General features: G+C 42.0%; 1 protein-coding gene across 1 annotated transcript; it reads left to right on the forward strand.

The window, feature by feature from the left end:
- The first annotated feature begins 3,239 nt into the window (after window positions 1-3,239).
- Window positions 3,240-12,710, forward strand: LOC121537733 (out at first protein homolog). The gene is made up of 4 exons (XM_041845339.2): window positions 3,240-4,058; window positions 10,469-10,603; window positions 11,860-12,040; window positions 12,245-12,710. The coding sequence occupies exons 1-4, from the start codon at window positions 3,828-3,830 to the stop codon at window positions 12,520-12,522; spliced, it is 825 nt and encodes a 274-aa protein (XP_041701273.2). The 5' UTR covers window positions 3,240-3,827; the 3' UTR covers window positions 12,523-12,710.
- The last annotated feature ends 7,383 nt before the right edge of the window (window positions 12,711-20,093 follow it).

Consider the following 20,093-nt stretch of genomic DNA (forward strand, 5'->3'; position numbering starts at 1 on the left):
TAAAGTGTCAAGGGAAACCAGTTGGGTTTCAGCTTCACACCAATCACATCACATCAAAAACCAAAAATAATTGACAGAAAAAACTTGAAATGTTGCATCTAGTTGTGATGTTTTCCTCCAGTGGCTAGCTAGATAGCTAAAATTGGCCCTTTCCTAAATTAGCCATGGATGGAGATAGGGATTTGGACTTGTGGTTTTACTTTATTCTCCGTACTGGCCAATTATTTAAATGGCAATTCTGATCCAACCATAAATTCATAAATTCTAGGGAGCAAGCATTTTAGCCAGGTAGCCTAAGACAACAAAAACGAAAAGCCTGTACTGTATGACAGAGTCATAGACTGTTTTGTCAACATGAAAGAGAGGAGGATGGCATTGGCATTTCTCTAAGTAGGGTGAGTCAACATGTTTTTTCTACTTGCATGAACGCACACACACAGAAATCAGAACCATGGACAGCCACATCAAATGTAGCTTACCTTGATTGGACTAAATTGTGTTTGGTATCTTTTAGTTGTAACTGTATTAGACTAAGCATACTGTAGGTGATTTGATGAAGTTGAAATGGTGCTGGAATAGTTGCGGCAGCTCCTGTTTTCTTTGCGACTTCAATAGTTGTTTAGTAGTCAGAAAATATCAGAAACATTAACTTGATTGACCATGCTGTAGTAGGTCATGTAACTGTTTGTTACATGCAATATACTTTGTGGACTTCACCGGACAAATGTTTCTCTCCGGTTTTGTGATAAAACGCAGGTGTAGTTGAATTTGTTCTGCCACTGTCTTTTTATTGTCTTGGCCTTAGGCCTATTTATCACGGTGGCAAGGCATATGAACTAACAGGTTATAGAGCAAACAAGGCAATTATCACAACACATAGGTTGTAATATGGCTATTTTTTCCTGGCTTGGCCACTACTGCCTCCAACCTCCCAAGGACCCACAGTTTACATTAAGTTGCTGTTAAACCTGTTTAATAACACTTATTAGAAGACATGTCTTACCCAATCAATCTAATGGTGTTGTTTTTTGGGGGACAGAGACGGGGCGGATTTGAAGTTGACCAATCCTTTGCTTGGCATGGGATCTATCTGTATGTCCTAGAAAAGTTTGGTCAAGCTCAATATTAACTTTCCCTAGGCTTAGGATAATAATTGGGCCATTTGGTCTAAGAACAGATCATTGGGATATTTGATCAAGCTTATCAGTGGCGACCCGTCATTCAGGGCAGGTGGGGCAGAGTCCCACATTTTTAGCAAAAAAAAAAGATTTTTTTTTTTTTTTTTGGGGGGCTTGCCTGTTTGCATGTTATGTTGGCATTAATACGTGGCACATATCAGTTTGCAAACAATGTAATGATATATAATGATATATATCTATATATATATCATTGAGTTAATAAAGCCGCATACAAACATGGTCTCTTTTTTATTTTCTTGAGTAAGGCAGCTCCAAAATGCAGGTGTTTCAGCCTTGCTCAGTGCTTTCTGTGGTGGTGGTGGGGCAAGCCAGCAGAAAATACGGAGCGTTGCGCCGTGATTGGCTCAGTGTTCTGTCACTCATGGGGACACTAGTCACCGCCAAGTCTAAGTCCTTAGTAAGGGTAGACATCGAAAATTCAAGCCCTTTGGGTCCTGCCATAGAGTTACATTAGAAGTGCCCTTCCAAGAAGGCTCATGGTCATTGGCCACAGATAAAATGATGTCAAATCAAGTTATATGTACAGTAGCTTGGATTGGACTGATCATGTCAACATCTTACTTTCAAAATCTTAGCTAGCAGTCATCATCATGAATCAAGTCGACAATCTACTGGCAAATCCTTTTTAATCCTTGTCATATGAAGAGAAATAATGAAGAGAAATTATAGATAAAACATATCTGTGCTCATCGGCAATTGGATATAAACATTACACAACAAGTTAGAAATCGCAAATTCAACAATGAGTGGTTTGGAAGGAATCGGTGACAGTGGCTAACTGCAAGCATTGCAACTGGGAAGTCGGGAATAAACGAGCTCAGACTGGGAAAATACGCTTTGAATGGTCATCCAACAATCTGGCCTCTTTCTCTTTCTCTTTCTCTTTCGGTCCTCTGTAGCTCAGCTGGTAGAGCACGGCGCTTGTAACGCCAAGGTAGTGGGTTCGATCCCCGGGACCACCCATACACAAAAATTTATGCACGCATGACTGTAAGTCGCTTTGGATAAAAGCGTCTGCTAAATGGCATATTATTTCTTTGATTACAAAAGTTGTCCTTCCTGTTCAAGTGAGCACATCACAAGGTGAGTCCAAAAATGTCTTATATGCTGCTGGACAAATGATGTAATATGCCAGGGAGATATGTATACTGTAGCTAAGAATGTAATACTAAGTGTAGTAAGCTGTTAGTAGCCCATGTGCCTCACCCTAATAATTTGGTCTATTTTCACCTCTTAATTTTGCCTACTGTTCTGACTCGATGGTGCACATGTAGCCTATAACCTGTTTTTGAGAAATGTGATCATCGAATATTGTAAGAGCTTTCATTGTCTGCTTATATGCCCCGGTGTTCTTTGTCGTCCCCTTATGCCATAGTTTGTACACCTCAGTTGCCAGCAGAAAGCACATTTGTTTAAGCAAGTCAGCCATGTTTTTTTAAGGCAGTAAATGAGGCTGAATTAACTGTTTGGCTGCCAGACAAGACTCCCCTGATAGCCAGGTGTAGCAGTGGTAAGGTGTTGGGACAGCTTTATGTAGGGCCTAACAGTTTGTGGGCACCGTTTATTTTTTATTTTTTTTTAGTCATTTAGCAGAGCGACTTACAGTTAGTGATTACATTTTTTTTTTTTTATACTGGCCCCCCGTGGGAATCGAACCCACAACCCTGGCGTTGCAAACGCCATGCTCTATCAACTGAGCTACATCCCTGCCGGCCATTCCCTCCCCTACCCTAGACGACGCTGGGCCAATTGTGCGCCGCCCATGAGTCTCCCGGTTGCGGCCAGCTGCGACAGAGCCTGGATTCGAACCAGGATCTCTAGTGGCACAGTTAGCACTGCGATGCAGTGCCTTAGACCACTGCTCCACTCAGGAGTTCGCAACCGTTTGTCACCGTTATATTGCAATTAATGTATTGTTTAGTGTTGTGTTGTGTAGTGGCGTTGCTGGCACGCTTCCCACACATTTATTTTTTTGCCCCACCAAGATTTACATGCTAAAATCGCCACCGAAGCGGATGGTCAATAGAATACCTGCAGCACAACCATCATTGATGCACTTAAGTGTATTATTGTGCAAACTATTGGATCAATGGAACATTAGTTAATTTATTCTGCAACAGATGTCATTGGCGCCTCTTGGGAATTATTGTTCGGGGAGTGATATTTCTTTAGGTTTGAGAGCCCGCAATTGACCACAATAGGCCTACAGTGCAGTAGGTTCGTCGCACTGGTTCGCACTGGTTCGTCGGAGGAAGTGACGGGAACGGGATAGTAAACTCAAAAGAGGACTTCAACTTTTTATGCAGGCTGCCAAAATAGAAGTCTGCTTAAGGTCGTCTGAACGAAGAGCGCAAATGTTACAGTAGCCTAATGATTGTGCGCAAAAACGTTATCTTCACAGACTTCAGAAACGCTACAATGTATCAGAATATAGAACGTACTCCGGCTACACAACGAGCAATGCGGGATGGTAGCCCACCCACCATTGCAGAGATTTCACAATACTGAATTAAATCTGTGGATTGAACTTCATGCAGACTTTTCGTGGATTTGGAAATATTTGCGACCGATTTCAAGATTATTTACCCCGAGGGTAGTCGACAGATTTTAAATAGTTCAAGTTCTTCCATGAGTTTCAGCATGTATGCAAGGGAGATATCGCCACCAGTTCGGATTTCTCTGCTAGTGGTAACTCTTCTATCGCTTGGGATTTGTTCAGAATTAAAAGTACGAGTGCGTTTAAGTGATGGACTAATTGGGGAGGAGATTTTGGACGCCAACGGTGAGAATGATGCAATTACAGTCGAGTTCAAGCAAGGAGATGGTACTCATATTACTGTGGTATTTGATTTCAAACGGGTGAGTTAAGTCAATATTCTTCAATGTAAATATTTACAACAGTTTTTAAAAACTCTGTAATATGCTGCATTATGTTACTACCAATATATATCCACACACACACCATTAGGCGGTCTATTATATAGATATCCTGGACATTATATTATAAAGGCCTATTCATTTTCTATAGACCTACTGTATATCTATTTATCTATATGCTGCTGTGTTGCCCTACAGACAAATATTTTCATATCCCTTACGAAAAAAGATTGCAGTCAGAGTGCAGTATAACTGCAGTTAGAGTGCAGTATAACTACAGTATGCTGCAAATACTGCATCCAAAATAAGTTTTTTTTACTGCAGTTAGAGTGCAGTATAACTGCAGTACACTGCCGTTATTCTGCAGTTACTGCCTCCAAAATACCACATTCGACTGCAGTTACTGCCCTTTTACTCCAATCATTTTTTGTAAGGGATGAAATAGCAAAGAAAAATAGTCCTCTTGGACAGACTTTTGGAATTATATCGTAATTGTTATTGTCTGTGAACATAGGCCCATTTATCTTTTTGGATTGTCCATTATTACAATCAATACAAGTGTTTGTTAATGAGGATTTGTGGTGAACTACCCCTGATTGAGCAGGCATTTGATATTGCCCTGGCTACTGAACTCCCTACAATGACCAAGAATATCCTGACATTACAGACACATTCAACGTCTTATTGACTTGTAGAGCAATCAAGGAGTCATACAACTATTGTCCCCCATTGGCATCACTCAGACTTACAGTGATTAGGCCTTTTTTACTGCTGTTGGAAAACTTTCCTGAAGTCCCAGTGGGCTTATCTGGTTACAGTTAACAGGCAGGGGAACAGGACATATTTTCTTCTGTCTGGATCAAGTCAATTTGGACAGCAGCTTTCCCTCACTCCATGCATGTTCTTCCAATCTACTCCTGTCAGCATTACACAGATTTATGGAAAGTTGGAATCGGTCTGAAGGCCAGCTGCCAGACTGGAGTTACTGTACAGACAGGCGAGACAGCTCATCTTGTAGAGGAACCTGTTGAAAAGGTGCAATAAAAAATGAAGGGAATATTTGGCTTCCTATGGTGTGTAGTGGGGGTGAAGAAAGGGGAAAGAGTCTAACTAGAGAATAACATCATTATTGTTTAAGAAGTAAATGAGCTGTGCAATATTCAGAGAATCCAGCATCAATGGCTGAAAATTCCAGATGCATTTTGGTATTATTTTTCAAGTGTTTTTTGCAGCTTTGTTGTTTGTTTCTGGTTCCTCCCCTATGCCTCCCCTTCCCTCTGCATGTGAACAGATTATTCAACTTTTTGGGCAACCACAAAATACTCCTGCCTTTCAGACCTTAATGTCAATACCATGACATTTCAAGCCATATTACATTTTTTACCAGACAGGAAACAATCTGTATCCAGTTGTGAGAGGTCTGCCCAGCTGGAGTGACGTTAAAGGTGCCCAGGATTGTAGACAGTTGCATACTACTGTAATGGTGATCATGTGGCCCACAAGTTACATCCACTTCATACATTGAACGCTATTACAGCATGACCTTAAGAAACCTACGTTTTTAAAACAGGAAAATATCCCTCTGCCTCAACCCTAGTTGAGAAATGTAAATCTCCCCCATACACCACCATACACACATCTCCTGTTGAATTCATCTCAGTTCAACCATCGGTGCAATTCCCAAGCCATCTGTCATTTGTTTGGTCCCAGGTTGTGATGGCATGGGGATAAGATGAAGGGAACGGGTCACCTCTCACTTCATCCCTATGGGAGCTGCAGTTTGACCTGTCATCGGAGGCTTTGTGGTGCATTTCTTCTGTCTGTTAGTGAGAGGTATTTACCATGCCAACCCAGTCCCCATGAAGAACCAGGGCGGCAGCAACCCATGCAGGTCTTATCAGATTGTATGCATGATGAGCCAACTACGCATTCATCTCCACACCCTCACCTCCAGCTATTGGCTGCCCCATGGAAGCTTGTTAGGTTGGATTTCAGTTTTCTACAGGTTAGGTCAGTGCAGTTATTGGTAAAATACAATCCTTTGAGAAAGTAAAATTTTACATTGTTTATATGTTCATGATGATTTTATCAGTGTTGGTGTGTTCAGTAAGCATTTTAGTCAAGTTATGTTATAGGGTACTTTGTTCAAGGATTTATATAAAGACATTTGATGCTTTGGTTCATAGACAGTAGTGATATTCTCAACATGCGGCCTTATCACTATTTACATAGCTTTGTTTCTGTATCCTCTGCCGGTGTGAATCCCTCCTATCTTGTCGGGTGAGTCCCCAAATCATGTCTCACTTAATAGGTTAAGGCCCCCCCCACCCCCCCAGTGATTTCACAGTCTACGCAAACGGAGCTACGGAGCTCCGTTTGCGTCACGTTCCAAAAATTCAGCCTCACAAAAGTACATAGAACTACGTAGAGAGCTATGCAAACTAACCTCCGTCGGATCCATTGCGGATTCGTTGCGTAGACTGTGTAGAGTCCTGTAGCTGACCTGGAGTTCGACCATAAGAAACCTGCCTTGAGTCGAGTCGTACACAGGCCCCTCCAGGAATGCTCTCATCCCCTCCCCCACTCTGTGTACCCCGTCCATCTGCTCCTCTGGATGTTCTACCGTCACAGTGGGGGAACAAGAGTTCCCCCTCCTCCTTCTTCTTGTCTTTTTTACCTCAACCACTCCACAGTTTCCCTGACCTCATTATCGGCATCTCCACCTTGAGGACCAGAGTGTTTTTTGAATCATGGTACTTGTTTACTCAGAGGGAGGTCAACCCAATGGGATGGTTAAATGAAGAGAAGAGAAGAAAAGGACTTGTTCCTTGTTCAGATAGCCTTGTCTTCCTTTGTCTACTCAGCCAACTGGGATGTTTACCTCGGCTTTGTGTTCTACTGGGCGTTTTAAGAATTAGTATGTTTACATGCACAATAATTATTCAATATTATATTAATATATTAAACTGATTATGACAATACTCTGAGTTTGGCATTATCCTAATCAGGGTAAGGTCATAAGCGAAGTAAGCGTCAACGGAATGAAAATCCTTTTTTTTTTTGCTATCTTTTGAATTATTAGAACATGTAAACACCTTAATCAGAGTTCATGTAGTGTATTTGATCTGCGCATGTGCTTTCACAAGCCTCCCTCTTTGGTGCGAGTGAAGTGTGTTCGGAAATGATAGTAGACTATCTTTCTTAGAAATAGTTTTCACATACAAACGGTATATGTCTGAACTCAGAATCAAATAAGCTTCCCAAAAATAATATGATCGCTGTGATATAGTGGCACAGTGGTCTAAGGCACTGCAACGCAGTGCTAGCTGTGCCACTAGAGATCCTGGTTCGAATCCAGGCTCTGTCGTAGCCGGCCGCGACCGGGAGACCCATGGGGCGGCGCACAATTGGCCCAGTGTCGTCCAGGGTATGGGGAGGGAATGGCCGGCAGGGATGTAGCTCAGTTGGTAGAGCATGGCGTTTGCAACGCCAGGGTTGTGGGTTCAATTCCCACGGGGGGCCAGTGTGAAAAATTAAAAAAAATTAAAAATAATGTATGCACTCACTAACTGTAAGTCGCTCTGGATAAGAGCGTCTGCTAAATGACTAAAATGTAAATGTAAATATAAGGATTATTTTGATTGGCGATTTTCTGCATTTTTCAAAGTCTCATCAGGTACAGTGCCTTCAGAAATTGTTCACACCCCTTGACTTTTTCCAAATGTTGTTGTGTTACAGCCTGAATTTAAAATATATTCAATTTAGTTTTTTGGGTCACTGGCCTACACACGATACCCCATAATGTCAAAGTGGAATTATGTTTTACAAATGAATTAAAAATGAAAAGCTGAAATGTCTTGAGTCAATAAATATTCAACCCCTTTGTTATGTCAAGCCTAAATAAGTTCAAGAGTAAAAATGTGCTTAACAAGTCACATAGTATGGACTCACATTGTGTGCAATAATAGTGTTAATGTTCTAGATGCGTTTTATGGAACGTTGCAAGAACATTCATGTATTCAGTTTTCTGAGGGTTAGCATGATTTTTGAATTACTGCATCATCTCTGTACCCCACACATACAATTATCTGTAAGGTCTCTGTCGAACTGTGAATTTCAAATTTTCTCATTTACAATGGCTCGCAAAGAATGACACCTATTGGTAGCTTGATAAAATAAAAATAAAAGCAGACATTGAATATACACCCAGTCACTACAAAGAAAGAGGCGTCCTTCCTAACTCAATGTCGTCTTGGCAAGGAACTCCAGTGTATATTTGGTCTTGTGTTTTAGATTTTTTTTGTCCTGCTGAAAGGTGAATTTGTCTCCCAGCGTCAGTTGGAAAGTAGACTGAACCAGGCTTTCGTCTAGGATTTTGCCTGTGGTTAGCTCTATTTCTGGAAATCAAATTAACATAATAAAAAAATCCCCATCAAAATCCATCTGTTTAACAACTCACATAATAAGTTGCATGGACTCACTCTGTGTGCAATAATAGTGTTTAACATTCTTTTTGAAAGACTACCTCATCTCTGTACCCCACACATACAATTATCTGTAAGGTCCCTCAGTCGAGCAGTGAATTTCAAACACAGATTCAACCACAAAGAGCAGGGAGGTTTCCCAACGCCTCGCAAAGAAGGGCACCTATTGGTAGATGAAAAAAAAAAGATAGATAGAGATTGACTATCCCTTTGAGCATGATGAAGTTATTTCGTTACACTTTGGATGGTGCGTCAATACACCCAGTCACTACAAAGAAAGAGGCATCCTTCCTAACTCAGTTGCCGGAGAGGAAGGAAACTGCTCAGAGATTTCACCATGAGGCCAATGGTGACTTTAAAACCATTACAGTTTAATGGCTGTGATAGGAGAAAACTGAGGATGGATCAACAACAATTGAGTTACTCCACAATACTAATGTAATTGACAGAGTGAAAAGAAGGAAGCCTGTCCCAAACATGCATCCTGTTGGCAATAAGGCACTAAAGTAAAACTGCAAAAAATGTGGCAAAGACATTAAACTTTATGTCTTGAATACAAAGCGTTATGTTTGGGGCAAATCCAATACAAATATCACTGAGTACCACTCTTAACATTTTCAAGCATGGTGGGGGCTGAATCATGCTATGGGTATGCTTGTCATCAGCAGGGACTAGGGGGTTCTTTTTATGAGAAAAATAAATGGAATAGAGCTAAGCACAGGCAACATCCTAGAGGAAAACCTGGTTCAATCTACTTTCCAACAGACACTGGAAGACAAATTAACCTTTCAGCAGGACAATAACCTAAACGCAAGGCCAAATATACACTGGAGTTACCTACCAACATGACGTTGAGTGCTCCTGAGTGGCCTAGTTACAGTTTTGACTTAAATCGACTTTAAAATCGATGGCAAGACTTGCAAATGGCTGTTTAGCAATGATCAACAACCAAGTTGACAGAGCTTGAAGAATTTAAAAAGAATAATGTGCAAATATTGTACAATCCAGGTGTGCAAAGCTATTAGAGACTTACCCAGAAATACTCAAAGCTGTAATCGCCACCAAAGGTGATTTTAACATGTATTTACTTAGGGGTTTGAATACTTATCTAATCACGATACATTAGTGTTTTATTTTTCATATTAATTTTTTATTTTTCTCCCACTTTGACATTAAAGAGTATTTTGTGTAGAAATTGGACAAAAAATTACAATCACATCCATTTTAATCCCATTTTGTAACACAACTAAATGTGGACAAAGTAAAGGGTTGTGAATACTTTCTGAAGGCACTGTAGCCTGATTATCAGATATGTCCATGTAAACCACATTATAAGGTTAAACGTTCTTCTTGTAAATCATGTAAACGGTTTAATCTTAGTATTATATTAATATGAGTATTCACAATAATCATAGTATTGTGTGCATGTTGGGATAGCCATTGAGATGAAAATGAAGTCAGAGGAGCATTGTGACAGATGTGGGTATAGGGTTGGATTCAGGTCTCATGTTCCCAGTGAAGGTCAGGTCAGGTCAGGTCAGGTCAGGTCAGCCCTCATAACAGACATGACACTTGATATAATAGTTACTTATTTATGGATTATCCTTATGCCAAACGCATAGTGGAGTTTTGGCAGCACCTTTACATGAAGGGTCCCTTATGCCATGCAGTATGTATGTTGTTTCTTTATCTGAATGAAATTACTCAGTTGTGGAACGCTTTCGACACCTAGTAGAGTCCATGCCCCGATGAATTGAGGCTGTTCTGAGGGCAAAATCGGGGAGTGCAACTCAATATTAGGAAGGTGTTCTTAATGTTTTGTACACTCAATGTATATTGTTTCACTAATATGTGAATTTATATTCTGTTTATATTTCATATTTCTCTCCTGTCTCTCTCTTTTTTCAGGATGTGAGGATCGTCCGAGCGCTGATCCTGGGGGAGCCGGAGCGAGGCCAGAACCAATACCAGGTGCTGTGCTTTGTCTCGCGCCTTGATCACCACGAGATCATCCCCACTGAGTCCATGGCCCGCCTCAGACAGGTGAGCTGCTGTATCAAACCACCACCTTCCCTCATAATCTGGGCCATCATTCCCATACAGGGCATAGGGAGAGGTAACTAGGGACAGGTTTTGGATGTGGAGGAACGGTACCGATTGTGTTATTATAAGAGATGGGTCCTTCCGCGAAAGAGTGCCTTTGATATTTTAAGTATAAATTGTGCACCAATATTGATTTTTAAAAGCTTGTTATATTACATTAAGTGCCCTTTAATATAGACCACATGGATAATTCAATACATCTCTTTTTAATATGAATAAAGACTTGCTAAAGTGCCAAAATGCAGCATTTTGACATGTCTCTCCGTGTACCCTCTGTGACTTCTAGGAAGACTTAACACCAACATTTCTCCAAGTTTTCACCATCATTGTAAAGCCCTAGTTATTTTGTTGCTTTGAGAAAGTCATTTCTGAAGATTATTATTTATTTCTTGTGATTAGTGATTCATTTACATCTGTCCCTCATTTTAAATCAACCCTGTTACGTGAACCGAACTGTCTTTTCAATATAGTGAAACTATTCCTTATTTTTTTACATTGAATATATCATAGTTTAAAAGCAGGTGAACTGGCTCTACTCCTTTTGGCCATTTTCTGGTGTTTTGTGGGGGAAAACTGAATTGATTGAGCGTAACATGTCAACCCTGTTACCCATAGATAGACAGGCTAGACATTTTTTAACAATTTAAATGTTTGCACACAGCAATCTTCCATTCCCCCTGTCACAAAGGGATTTATTGTCAACCCTTTTATGCAGTCAACCCTGTTACTTTATTTGGCACTTAATAGGCACTTGATATAGTACTTTTTAAATTTAACCTCTTCATGGGAAAACGTGTTTTATGAAGTTGAACATGTGCTCTTTACGACAGAATGTTAAAATGAGGTGAAATCCAACTTTATTTTGTTACTTCTCAAAAGGCACCGGATTGGTGGAACGACCCATATTGTGTTATAATGTTATAGGGCTGGTTTCCCAGACACAGAATAAGCCTCGTCCTGGACCTTCAATAGAGTATCGTCATTACTAGCCCATAATGTAGAAATGTTATTGTAGGCAATTTTCATTTTCCTGCAAAATGTTATCTGACTTATACGTGTCCCACCAAACTGTTTTAATCCTCACACTAAAGTGGTGGAGCTTACTTCCATTGCTCAATTTATTCTACCAGCACAACTAGTCCTTGTTTGAACTTCTTCGCATTTTAAAATGTAGCTGTTGTGTTGTGATTCTACAGAAGAACCCCCACTTGGTCCGCACGGCAGAGGAGAGGCGTGGGGTGGAACACCTCCACATGGACATGGCGGTGAACGCGAGTCATGTAGGGCACCTCAACACGCTCATCCACAACGTGTGTAAGGAGGCCCATGAGGGGTTTTATACCCGGACAGCTGACACCAAGCATTGGCTGGATAAAGGTGAGTTTGGCTTCCATTCAGATTCTCTGTTAGTGTTGTTTGAGTGTTTAAAGGAACGTCTTCATTCTATCTATCCTAGCTTTCTTTTCCATATTGTTGCCTAAGTGTCCATACGCTTTTGGATGTTTGTCTGCATAGCCATTAAGTTCATTGCCATACATTTCAACAGACATTCTTTGATCAAAAGTCAAAATGTCTCTCCAGGAATAGAGGCCATTGAGTTTGAGCCCCTGCCCCAGACAGCAGACGTTTCTGGTCTGCAGCGATGCCCCTCCACTCTGGACCTGTGGCAGCCATGCGTCTGCAGCTATCACCTGCGTCTGGAGTGGCTCCCCTGCCTGCTCAAATACTGCCGCAGCCGCCGGGGCGCGGCTGGAAAGGCCAACCCCTACAAGTGTGGCATCAGGAGCTGCAGCAAGGGCTACCGCTTTGACTACTACGTCCCCCATAAACAGCTCTGCCCATGGGACGAGGAGACCTAAAGCAGCTGGTTTTGCTCCTAGTTCTTTCCTAGAAGACATTTAGCCTTCCGGGCACGTTTTGGACTGAGCATGGCAGGAGATTTACGTAAGAGACCTTGAAGTGAAGGAACGGACCGGTCTAATTTTGTCTTGCCCATTCACCTTCTGAATGGCACACATACACTATCCATGTCTCAATTGTCTCAAGACTTAAAAATCCTTCTTTAACCTGTCTCCTCCCCTTCATCTACACTGATTTAAGTGGATTTAACATCAATATGGGATCATAGCTTTCACCGGGGTTCACCTGGTCAGTCCATGTCATGGAAAGAGCAGGTGTTCTGAATGTTTTGTACACTTAGTGTAAGTCTAACCTATTTTCGGACAGAAGAGTGTCTCTGACTCACCACCAAGGTGTTTGGATTCAACCAGACAGTAGCATATGTACTGTAACCAAGTGTTTTTAATGTTGGATGTTTCCTACAGCGGTGTGTCGAGTGTTGTCCATATATAACAATTATTTTTGTAAGCATGCAAGTGTCTGTATTAGGGCAGCTAGACAGAAGCCTAATGGGGGCAAATCGACAATATGAAAATTTTAATATCGTCCAACCTAAAAGGAAGTGCCCATGCTACCATGGATTCATGTTTTGACTTGATGCCATCGGTCAAAGTGCTGTTCAGTGCTCCCTAGGGGTAAAACTGAATGGTAGATCTGCTCAGAGAAAACATTCATCCATGGTAGTGAATGAATTTTACATTTTTGTCATTTAGCAGACGCTCTTATCCAGAACGACTTGCAGTAGTGAGCTCATACATTTTCATACTTTTTTCGTACTGGTCCCCCGTGGGAATCGAACCCACAACCCTGGCGTTGCAAGCGCCATGCTCTACCAACTGAGCCACACGGGCTAATGCTGATGCAGTTTAGATTTACATTTATTGACATTCTGTTAAAAGAACTAGGATATTGAAACAGTACAGTCTGTAACCAATATCCACACTCTTACCTTGAACTATATGGACCAATTTTGGGCTGGCTGGAAGGGTTTTGTCATTGCTGTCAAATGCATCAGCATCTCTCTGCCTGATCTCTCTGCCAGCATGTAGCTTGATCTCATTGCAACTTCAAATGCAGAAACTGACTTAAGTCAGGTTTTACTATACACTACCGGTCAAAAGTTTTAGAACACCTACTCATTCAAGGGTTTTTCTTTATTTTTACAATTTTCTTCAAAGTAGAATAATAGTGAAGACATCAAAACTATGAAATAACACATATGGAATCATGTAGTAGCCCAAAAAGTGTTAAACAAATGAAAATATGTTTGAGATTCTTCAAATAGCCACCCTTTGCCTTGATGACAGCATTGCACACGCTTGTCATTCTCTCAACCAGCTTCATGAGGTAGTCACCTGGATTGCATTTCAATTAACAGGTGTTCCTTCTTAAAAGTTAATTTGTGGAGGGGGGGGGGGGTGGGGGTATACAGAAGATAGCCCTGTTTGGTAAAAGACCAAGTCCATATTATAGCAAGAACAGCTCAAATAGGCAAAGAGAAACGACAGTCCATCATTACTTTAAGACATGAAGGTCAGTCAATCCGGAATATTTCAAGAACTTTGAAAGTTTCTTCAAGTGCAGTCGCAAAAACCATCAAGCACTATGATGAAACTCGCTCTCATGAGGACCGCCACAGGAATGGAAGACCCAGAGTTACCTCTGCTGCAGAGGATAAGTTCATTAGAGTTACCAGCCTCAGAAATTGCAGCCCAAATAAATGCTTCACAGAGTTCAAGTAACAGACACATCTCAACATCAACTGTTCGGAGGAGACTGTTTGAATCAGGCTTTCATGGTCGAATTGCACTATTAAAGGACACCAATAATAAGAAGAGACTTGCTTGGGCCAAGAAACATGAGCAATGGACATTAGACCGGTGGAAATGTGTCCTTTGGTCTGTAGTCCAAATTTGAGATTTTTGGTTCCAACCGCCATGTCTTTGTGAGACACAGTGTGGGTGAACAGAGGATCTCTGCATGTGTATTTCCCACCGTAAAGCATGGAGGAGGTGGTGTAATGGTATGGGTAGGGGTGCTTTGCTGGTGACACTGTCTGTGATTTATTTAGAATTCAAGGCACACTTAACCAGCATGGTTACCACAGCATTCTGCAGCGATACGCCATACCATCTGGTTTGGGCTTAGTGGGACTATCATTTGTTTTTCAACAGGACAATGACCCAACACACCTCCAGGCTGTGTAAGGGCTATTTTACCAAGAAGGAGAGTGATGAAGTGCCAAAAGTGTGCAAAGCTGTCATCAAGGCAAAGGGTGGCTATTTGAAGAATCTCAAATATAAATAACATTTGTTTAACACTTTTTTGGTTACTACATGATTCCATATGTGTTATTTCATAGTTTTGATGTCTTCACTATTATTATACAATGTAGAAAATAGTACAAATAAAGAAAAACCCTTGAATGAGTAGGTGTTAAACTTTTGACTGGTAGTGTAGGTATATGGAATAAAGTGATTAACTGTGAGTATTGTACTGCCATATTCATGGTGGTATGAGATTTTAATCAGGCAACTTACATGTGGGAACTTTTCAGTTCCACTTTTTGTCAATACTTTTTTTTTTACCTCTGTGATCAACAATATATTCTCAGGTTTACTATCTTGTTGTGATAGACTGAAGACACAAACTAGTGGACTGAAAACTTTCTATGGTCTATATTCAACAAATTTACCAACTTTTTAGTTTTGTCCTCACTCATCTTTTTTCGTTAAACTTTTTCACCCCGGACGTTTTATCCCGAGACAGAAGAGTCATTTTCCTGTGCGTTTTAGCTGCCAATTTTACTTTATTTTCCTTTTTTCCATCGCAACTTTTTTCCCTTATTCAACTTTTTCACTCCGGACGCTTTATCTGGACATGGTTCGTCAACATCTTCAACAGCCGAAGCTAAGTAGTAACATTAACATGATGTCTTCTAATTGCAGTCGCTGTACTCATAATATACAGGAGAACGATCGCCTTACGGCGAGAATAGCTGTGCTACAAGCCCAGCTTCAGACGCAATCGTTAGGCAAGGGTAATTTCAGTGTAGGAAAGGAAGAAACAGCGTCTGTGCCACCAGTAAGTACAGACAGTAACGTTAGTATAAATCCCCCCGCACAGTCCCCGCAGCCGGACAACTTTCTCATGGCTTCTGGAGGGAAATACTGTTGGAATGCTCAACCGGTGTCGCTCATTCAGCCGACAGAAACCTTCAACCGGTTTTCCCCATTATGTAGCGAGTCGGAGTCTGAGTCTTCTCTTGTCTCTACTCCTCCCGTTACGGGGTCTGAGACGCCGAAGGCTCCCACCATTAGCTCTGACAAATTGAAAACCCTAGTCATTGGCGACTCCATTACCCGCAGTATTAGACTTAAAACGAATCACCCAGCGATCATACACTGTTTACCAGGGGGCAGGGCTACCGACGTTAAGGCTAATCTAAAGATAGTGCTGGCTAAAGCTAAAACTGGCGAGTGTAGAGAGTATAGAGATATTGTTATCCACGCCGGCACCAACGATGTTAGGATGAAACAGTCAGAGGTCACCAAGTGCAACATAGCTTCAGCTTGTAAATCAGCTAGAAAGATGTGTCGGCATCGAGTAATTGTCTCTGGCCCCCTCCCAGTTAGGGGAAGTGACGAGCTCTACAGCAGAGTCTCAGCACTCAATCGCTGGTTGAAAACTGTTTTCTGCCCCTCCCAAAAGATAACATTTGTGGATAATTGGCCCTCTTTCTGGGACTCACCCACAAACAGGACCAAGCCTGACCTGCTGAGGAGTGACGGACTCCATCCTAGCTGGAGGGGTGCTCTCCTCTTATCTACCAACATAGATAGGGCTCTAACTCCTCTAGCCCCACAGTGAAATAGGGTGCAGGCCAGGCAGCAGGCTGTTAGCCAACCTGCCAGCTTAGTGGAGTCTGCCAATAGCATAGTCAGTGTAGTCAGCTCAGCCATACCCATTGAGACTGTGTCTGTGCCTCGACCTAGGTTGGGCAAAACTAAACATGGCGGTGTTCACCCTAGCAATCTTATTAGGATAAAGACCTCCTCCATTCCTGCCATTATTGAAAGAGATCGTGATACCTCACATCTCAAAATAGGGTTACTTAATGTTAGATCCCTCACTTCAAAGGCAGTCATAGTCAATGAACTAATCACTGATCATAATCTTGATGTGATTGGCCTGACTGAAACATGGCTTAAGCCTGATGAATTTGCTGTGTTAAATGAGGCCTCACCTCCTGGTTACACTAGTGACCATATTCCCCGTGCATCCCGCAAAGGCGGAGGTGTTGCTAACATTTACGATAGCAAATTTCAATTTACAAAAAAAAATGGCGTTTTCATCTTTTGAGCTTCTAGTCATGAAATCTATGCAGCCTACTCAATCACTTTTTATAGCTACTGTTTACAGGCCTCCTGGGCCATATACAGCGTTCCTCTCTGAGTTTCCTGAATTCCTATCAGACCTTGTAGTCATAGCAGATCATATTCTAATTTTTGGTGATTTTAATATTCACATGGAGAAGTCCACAGACCCACTCCAAAAGTCTTTCGGAGCCATCATCGACTCAGTGGGTTTTGTCCAACATGTCTCTGGACCTACTCACTGCCACAGTCATACTCTGGACCTAGTTTTGTCCCATGGAATAAATGTTGTAGATCTTAATGTTTTTCCACAAAATCCTGGACTATCGGACCACCATTTTATTACGTTTGCAATCGCAACAAATAATCTGCTCAGACCCCAACCAAGGAGCATCAAAAGTCGTGCTATAAATTCTCAGACAACACAAAAATTCCTTGATGCCCTTCCAGACTCCTTCTGCCTACCCAAGGACGTCAGAGGACAAAAATCAGTTAACCACTTAACTGAGGAACTCAATTTAACCTTGCGCAATACCCTAGATGCAGTTGCACCCCTAAAAACGAAAAACATTTGTCATAAGAAACTAGCTCCCTGGTATACAGAAAATACCCGAGCTTTGAAGCAAGCTTCCAGGAAATTGGAACGGAAATGGCGCCACACCAAACTGGAAGTCTTCCGACTAGCTTGGAAAGACAGTACCGTGCAGTACCGAAGAGCCCTCACTGCTGCTCGATCATCCTACTTTTCCAACTTAATCGAGGAAAATAAGAATAATCCAAAATTTCTTTTTGATACTGTTGCAAAGCTAACTAAAAAGCAGCATTCCCCAAGAGAGGATGGCTTTCACTTCAGCAGTAATAAATTCATGAACTTCTTTGAGGAAAAGATCACGACCATTAGAAAGCAAATTACGGACTCCTCTTTGAATCTGTGTATTCCTCCAGGGCTTAGCTGTCCTGGATCTGCACAGATCTGCGAGGGCCTGGGATCGGGAGAGACACTTAAGTGTTTTAGTACTATATCTCTTGACACAATGATGAAAATAATCATGGCCTCTAAACCTTCAAGCTGCATACTGGATCCTATTCCTACTAAACTGCTGAAGGAGCTGCTTCCTGTGCTTGGCCCTCCTATGTTGAACATAATAAACAGCTCTCTATCCACCGGATGTGTACCAAACTCACTAAAAGTGGCAGTGATAAAGCCTCTCTTGAAAAAAGCCAAACCTTGACCCGGAAAATATAAAAACTATCGGCCTATATCGAATCTTCCATTCCTCTCAAAAATTTTAGAAAAAGCTGTTGCGCAGCAACTCACTGCCTTTCTGAAGACAAACAATGTGTACGAAATGCTTCAGTCTGGTTTTAGACCCCATCATAGCACTGAGACTGCACTTGTGAAGGTGGTAAATGACCTTTTAATGGCGTCAGACCGAGGCTCTGCATCTGTCCTCGTGCTACTAGACCTTAGTGCTGCCTTTGACACCATCGATCACCACATTCTTTTGGAGAGACTGGAAACCCAAATTGGTCTACACGGACAAGTTCTGGCCTGGTTTAGATCTTACCTGTCGGAAAGATATCAGTTTGTCTCTGTGAATGGTCTGTCCTCCGACAAATCAACTGTACATTTCGGTGTTCCTCAAGGTTCCGTTTTAGGACCACTATTGTTTTCACTATATATTTTACCTCTTGGGGATGTTATTCGAAAACATAATGTTAACTTTCACTGCTATGCGGATGACACACAGCTGTACATTTCAATGAAACATGGTGAAGCCCCAAAATTGCCCTCGCTAGAAGCCTGTGTTTCAGACATAAGGAAGTGGATGGCTGAAAACTTTTTACTTTTAAACTCGGACAAAACAGAGATGCTTGTTCTAGGTCCCAAGAAACAAAGAGATCTTCTGTTAAATCTGACAATTCATCTTGATGGTTGTAAAGTCGTCTCAAATAAAACTGTGAAGGACCTCGGCGTTACTCTTGACCCTGATCTCTCTTTGACGAACATATCAAGACTGTTTCAAGGACAGCTTTTTTCCATCTACGTAACATTGCAAAAATCAGAAATTTTCTGTCCAAAAATGATGCAGAAAAATTAATCCATGCATTTGTTACTTCTAGGTTAGACTACTGCAATGCTCTATTTTCCGGCTACCCGGATAAAGCACTAAATAAACTTCAGTTAGTGCTAAATACGGCTGCTAGAATCCTGACTAGAACCAAGAAATTTGATCATATTACTCCAGTGCTAGCTTCCCTACACTGGCTTCCTGTTAAGGCAAGGGCTGATTTCAAGGTTTTACTGTTAACCTATAAAGCGTTACATGGGCTTGCTCCTACCTATCTTTCCGAGTTGGTCCTGCCGTACATACCAATACGTACGCTACGGTCACAAGACGCAGGCCTCCTAATTGTCCCTAGAATTTCTAAGCAAACAGCGGGAGGCAGGGCTTTCTCCTATAGATCTCCATTTTTATGGAACAGTCTGCCTACCCATGTGAGAGACGCAGACTCGGTCTCAACCTTTAAGTCTTTACTGAAGACTTATCTCTTCAGTAGGTCATATGATTGAGTGTAGTCTGGCCCAGGAGTGTGAAGGTGAACGGAAAGGCTCTGGAGCAACGAACAGCCCTTGCTGTCTCTGCCGGGCCGGTTCCCCTCTCCACTGGGGTTCTCTGCCTCTAACCCTGTTGCAGGGGCTGAGTCACTGGCTTGCTGGTGCTCTTTCATGCCGTCCCTGGGAGGGGTGCGTCACTTGAGTGGGTTGAGTTACTGACGTGATCTTCCTGTCTGGGTTGGCGCCCCCTTGGTTTGTGCTGTGGTGGAGACCTCTGTGGGCTATACTCGGCCTTGTCTCAGGATTGTAAGTTGGTGGTTGAGGATATCCCTCTAGTGGTGCGGGGGCTGTGCTTTGGCAGAGTGGGTGGGGTTATATCCTTCCTGTTTGGCCCTGTCCGGGGTTTCTTCGGATGGGGCCACAGTGTCTCCCGGACCGCTCCTGTCTCAGCCTCCAGTATTTATGCTGCAGTAGTTTATGTGTCGGGGGGCTGGGGTTAGTTGGTTATACCTGGAGTACTTCTCCTGTCTTATCCAGTGTCCTGTGTGAATTTAAGTATGCTCTCTCTAATTCTCTCGTTCTCTCTTTCTCTCTG

The sequence above is a fragment of the Coregonus clupeaformis genome, chromosome 24 (genome assembly GCF_020615455.1).
Source record: "Coregonus clupeaformis isolate EN_2021a chromosome 24, ASM2061545v1, whole genome shotgun sequence".
Taxonomy (NCBI): Eukaryota; Metazoa; Chordata; class Actinopteri; order Salmoniformes; family Salmonidae; genus Coregonus; species Coregonus clupeaformis.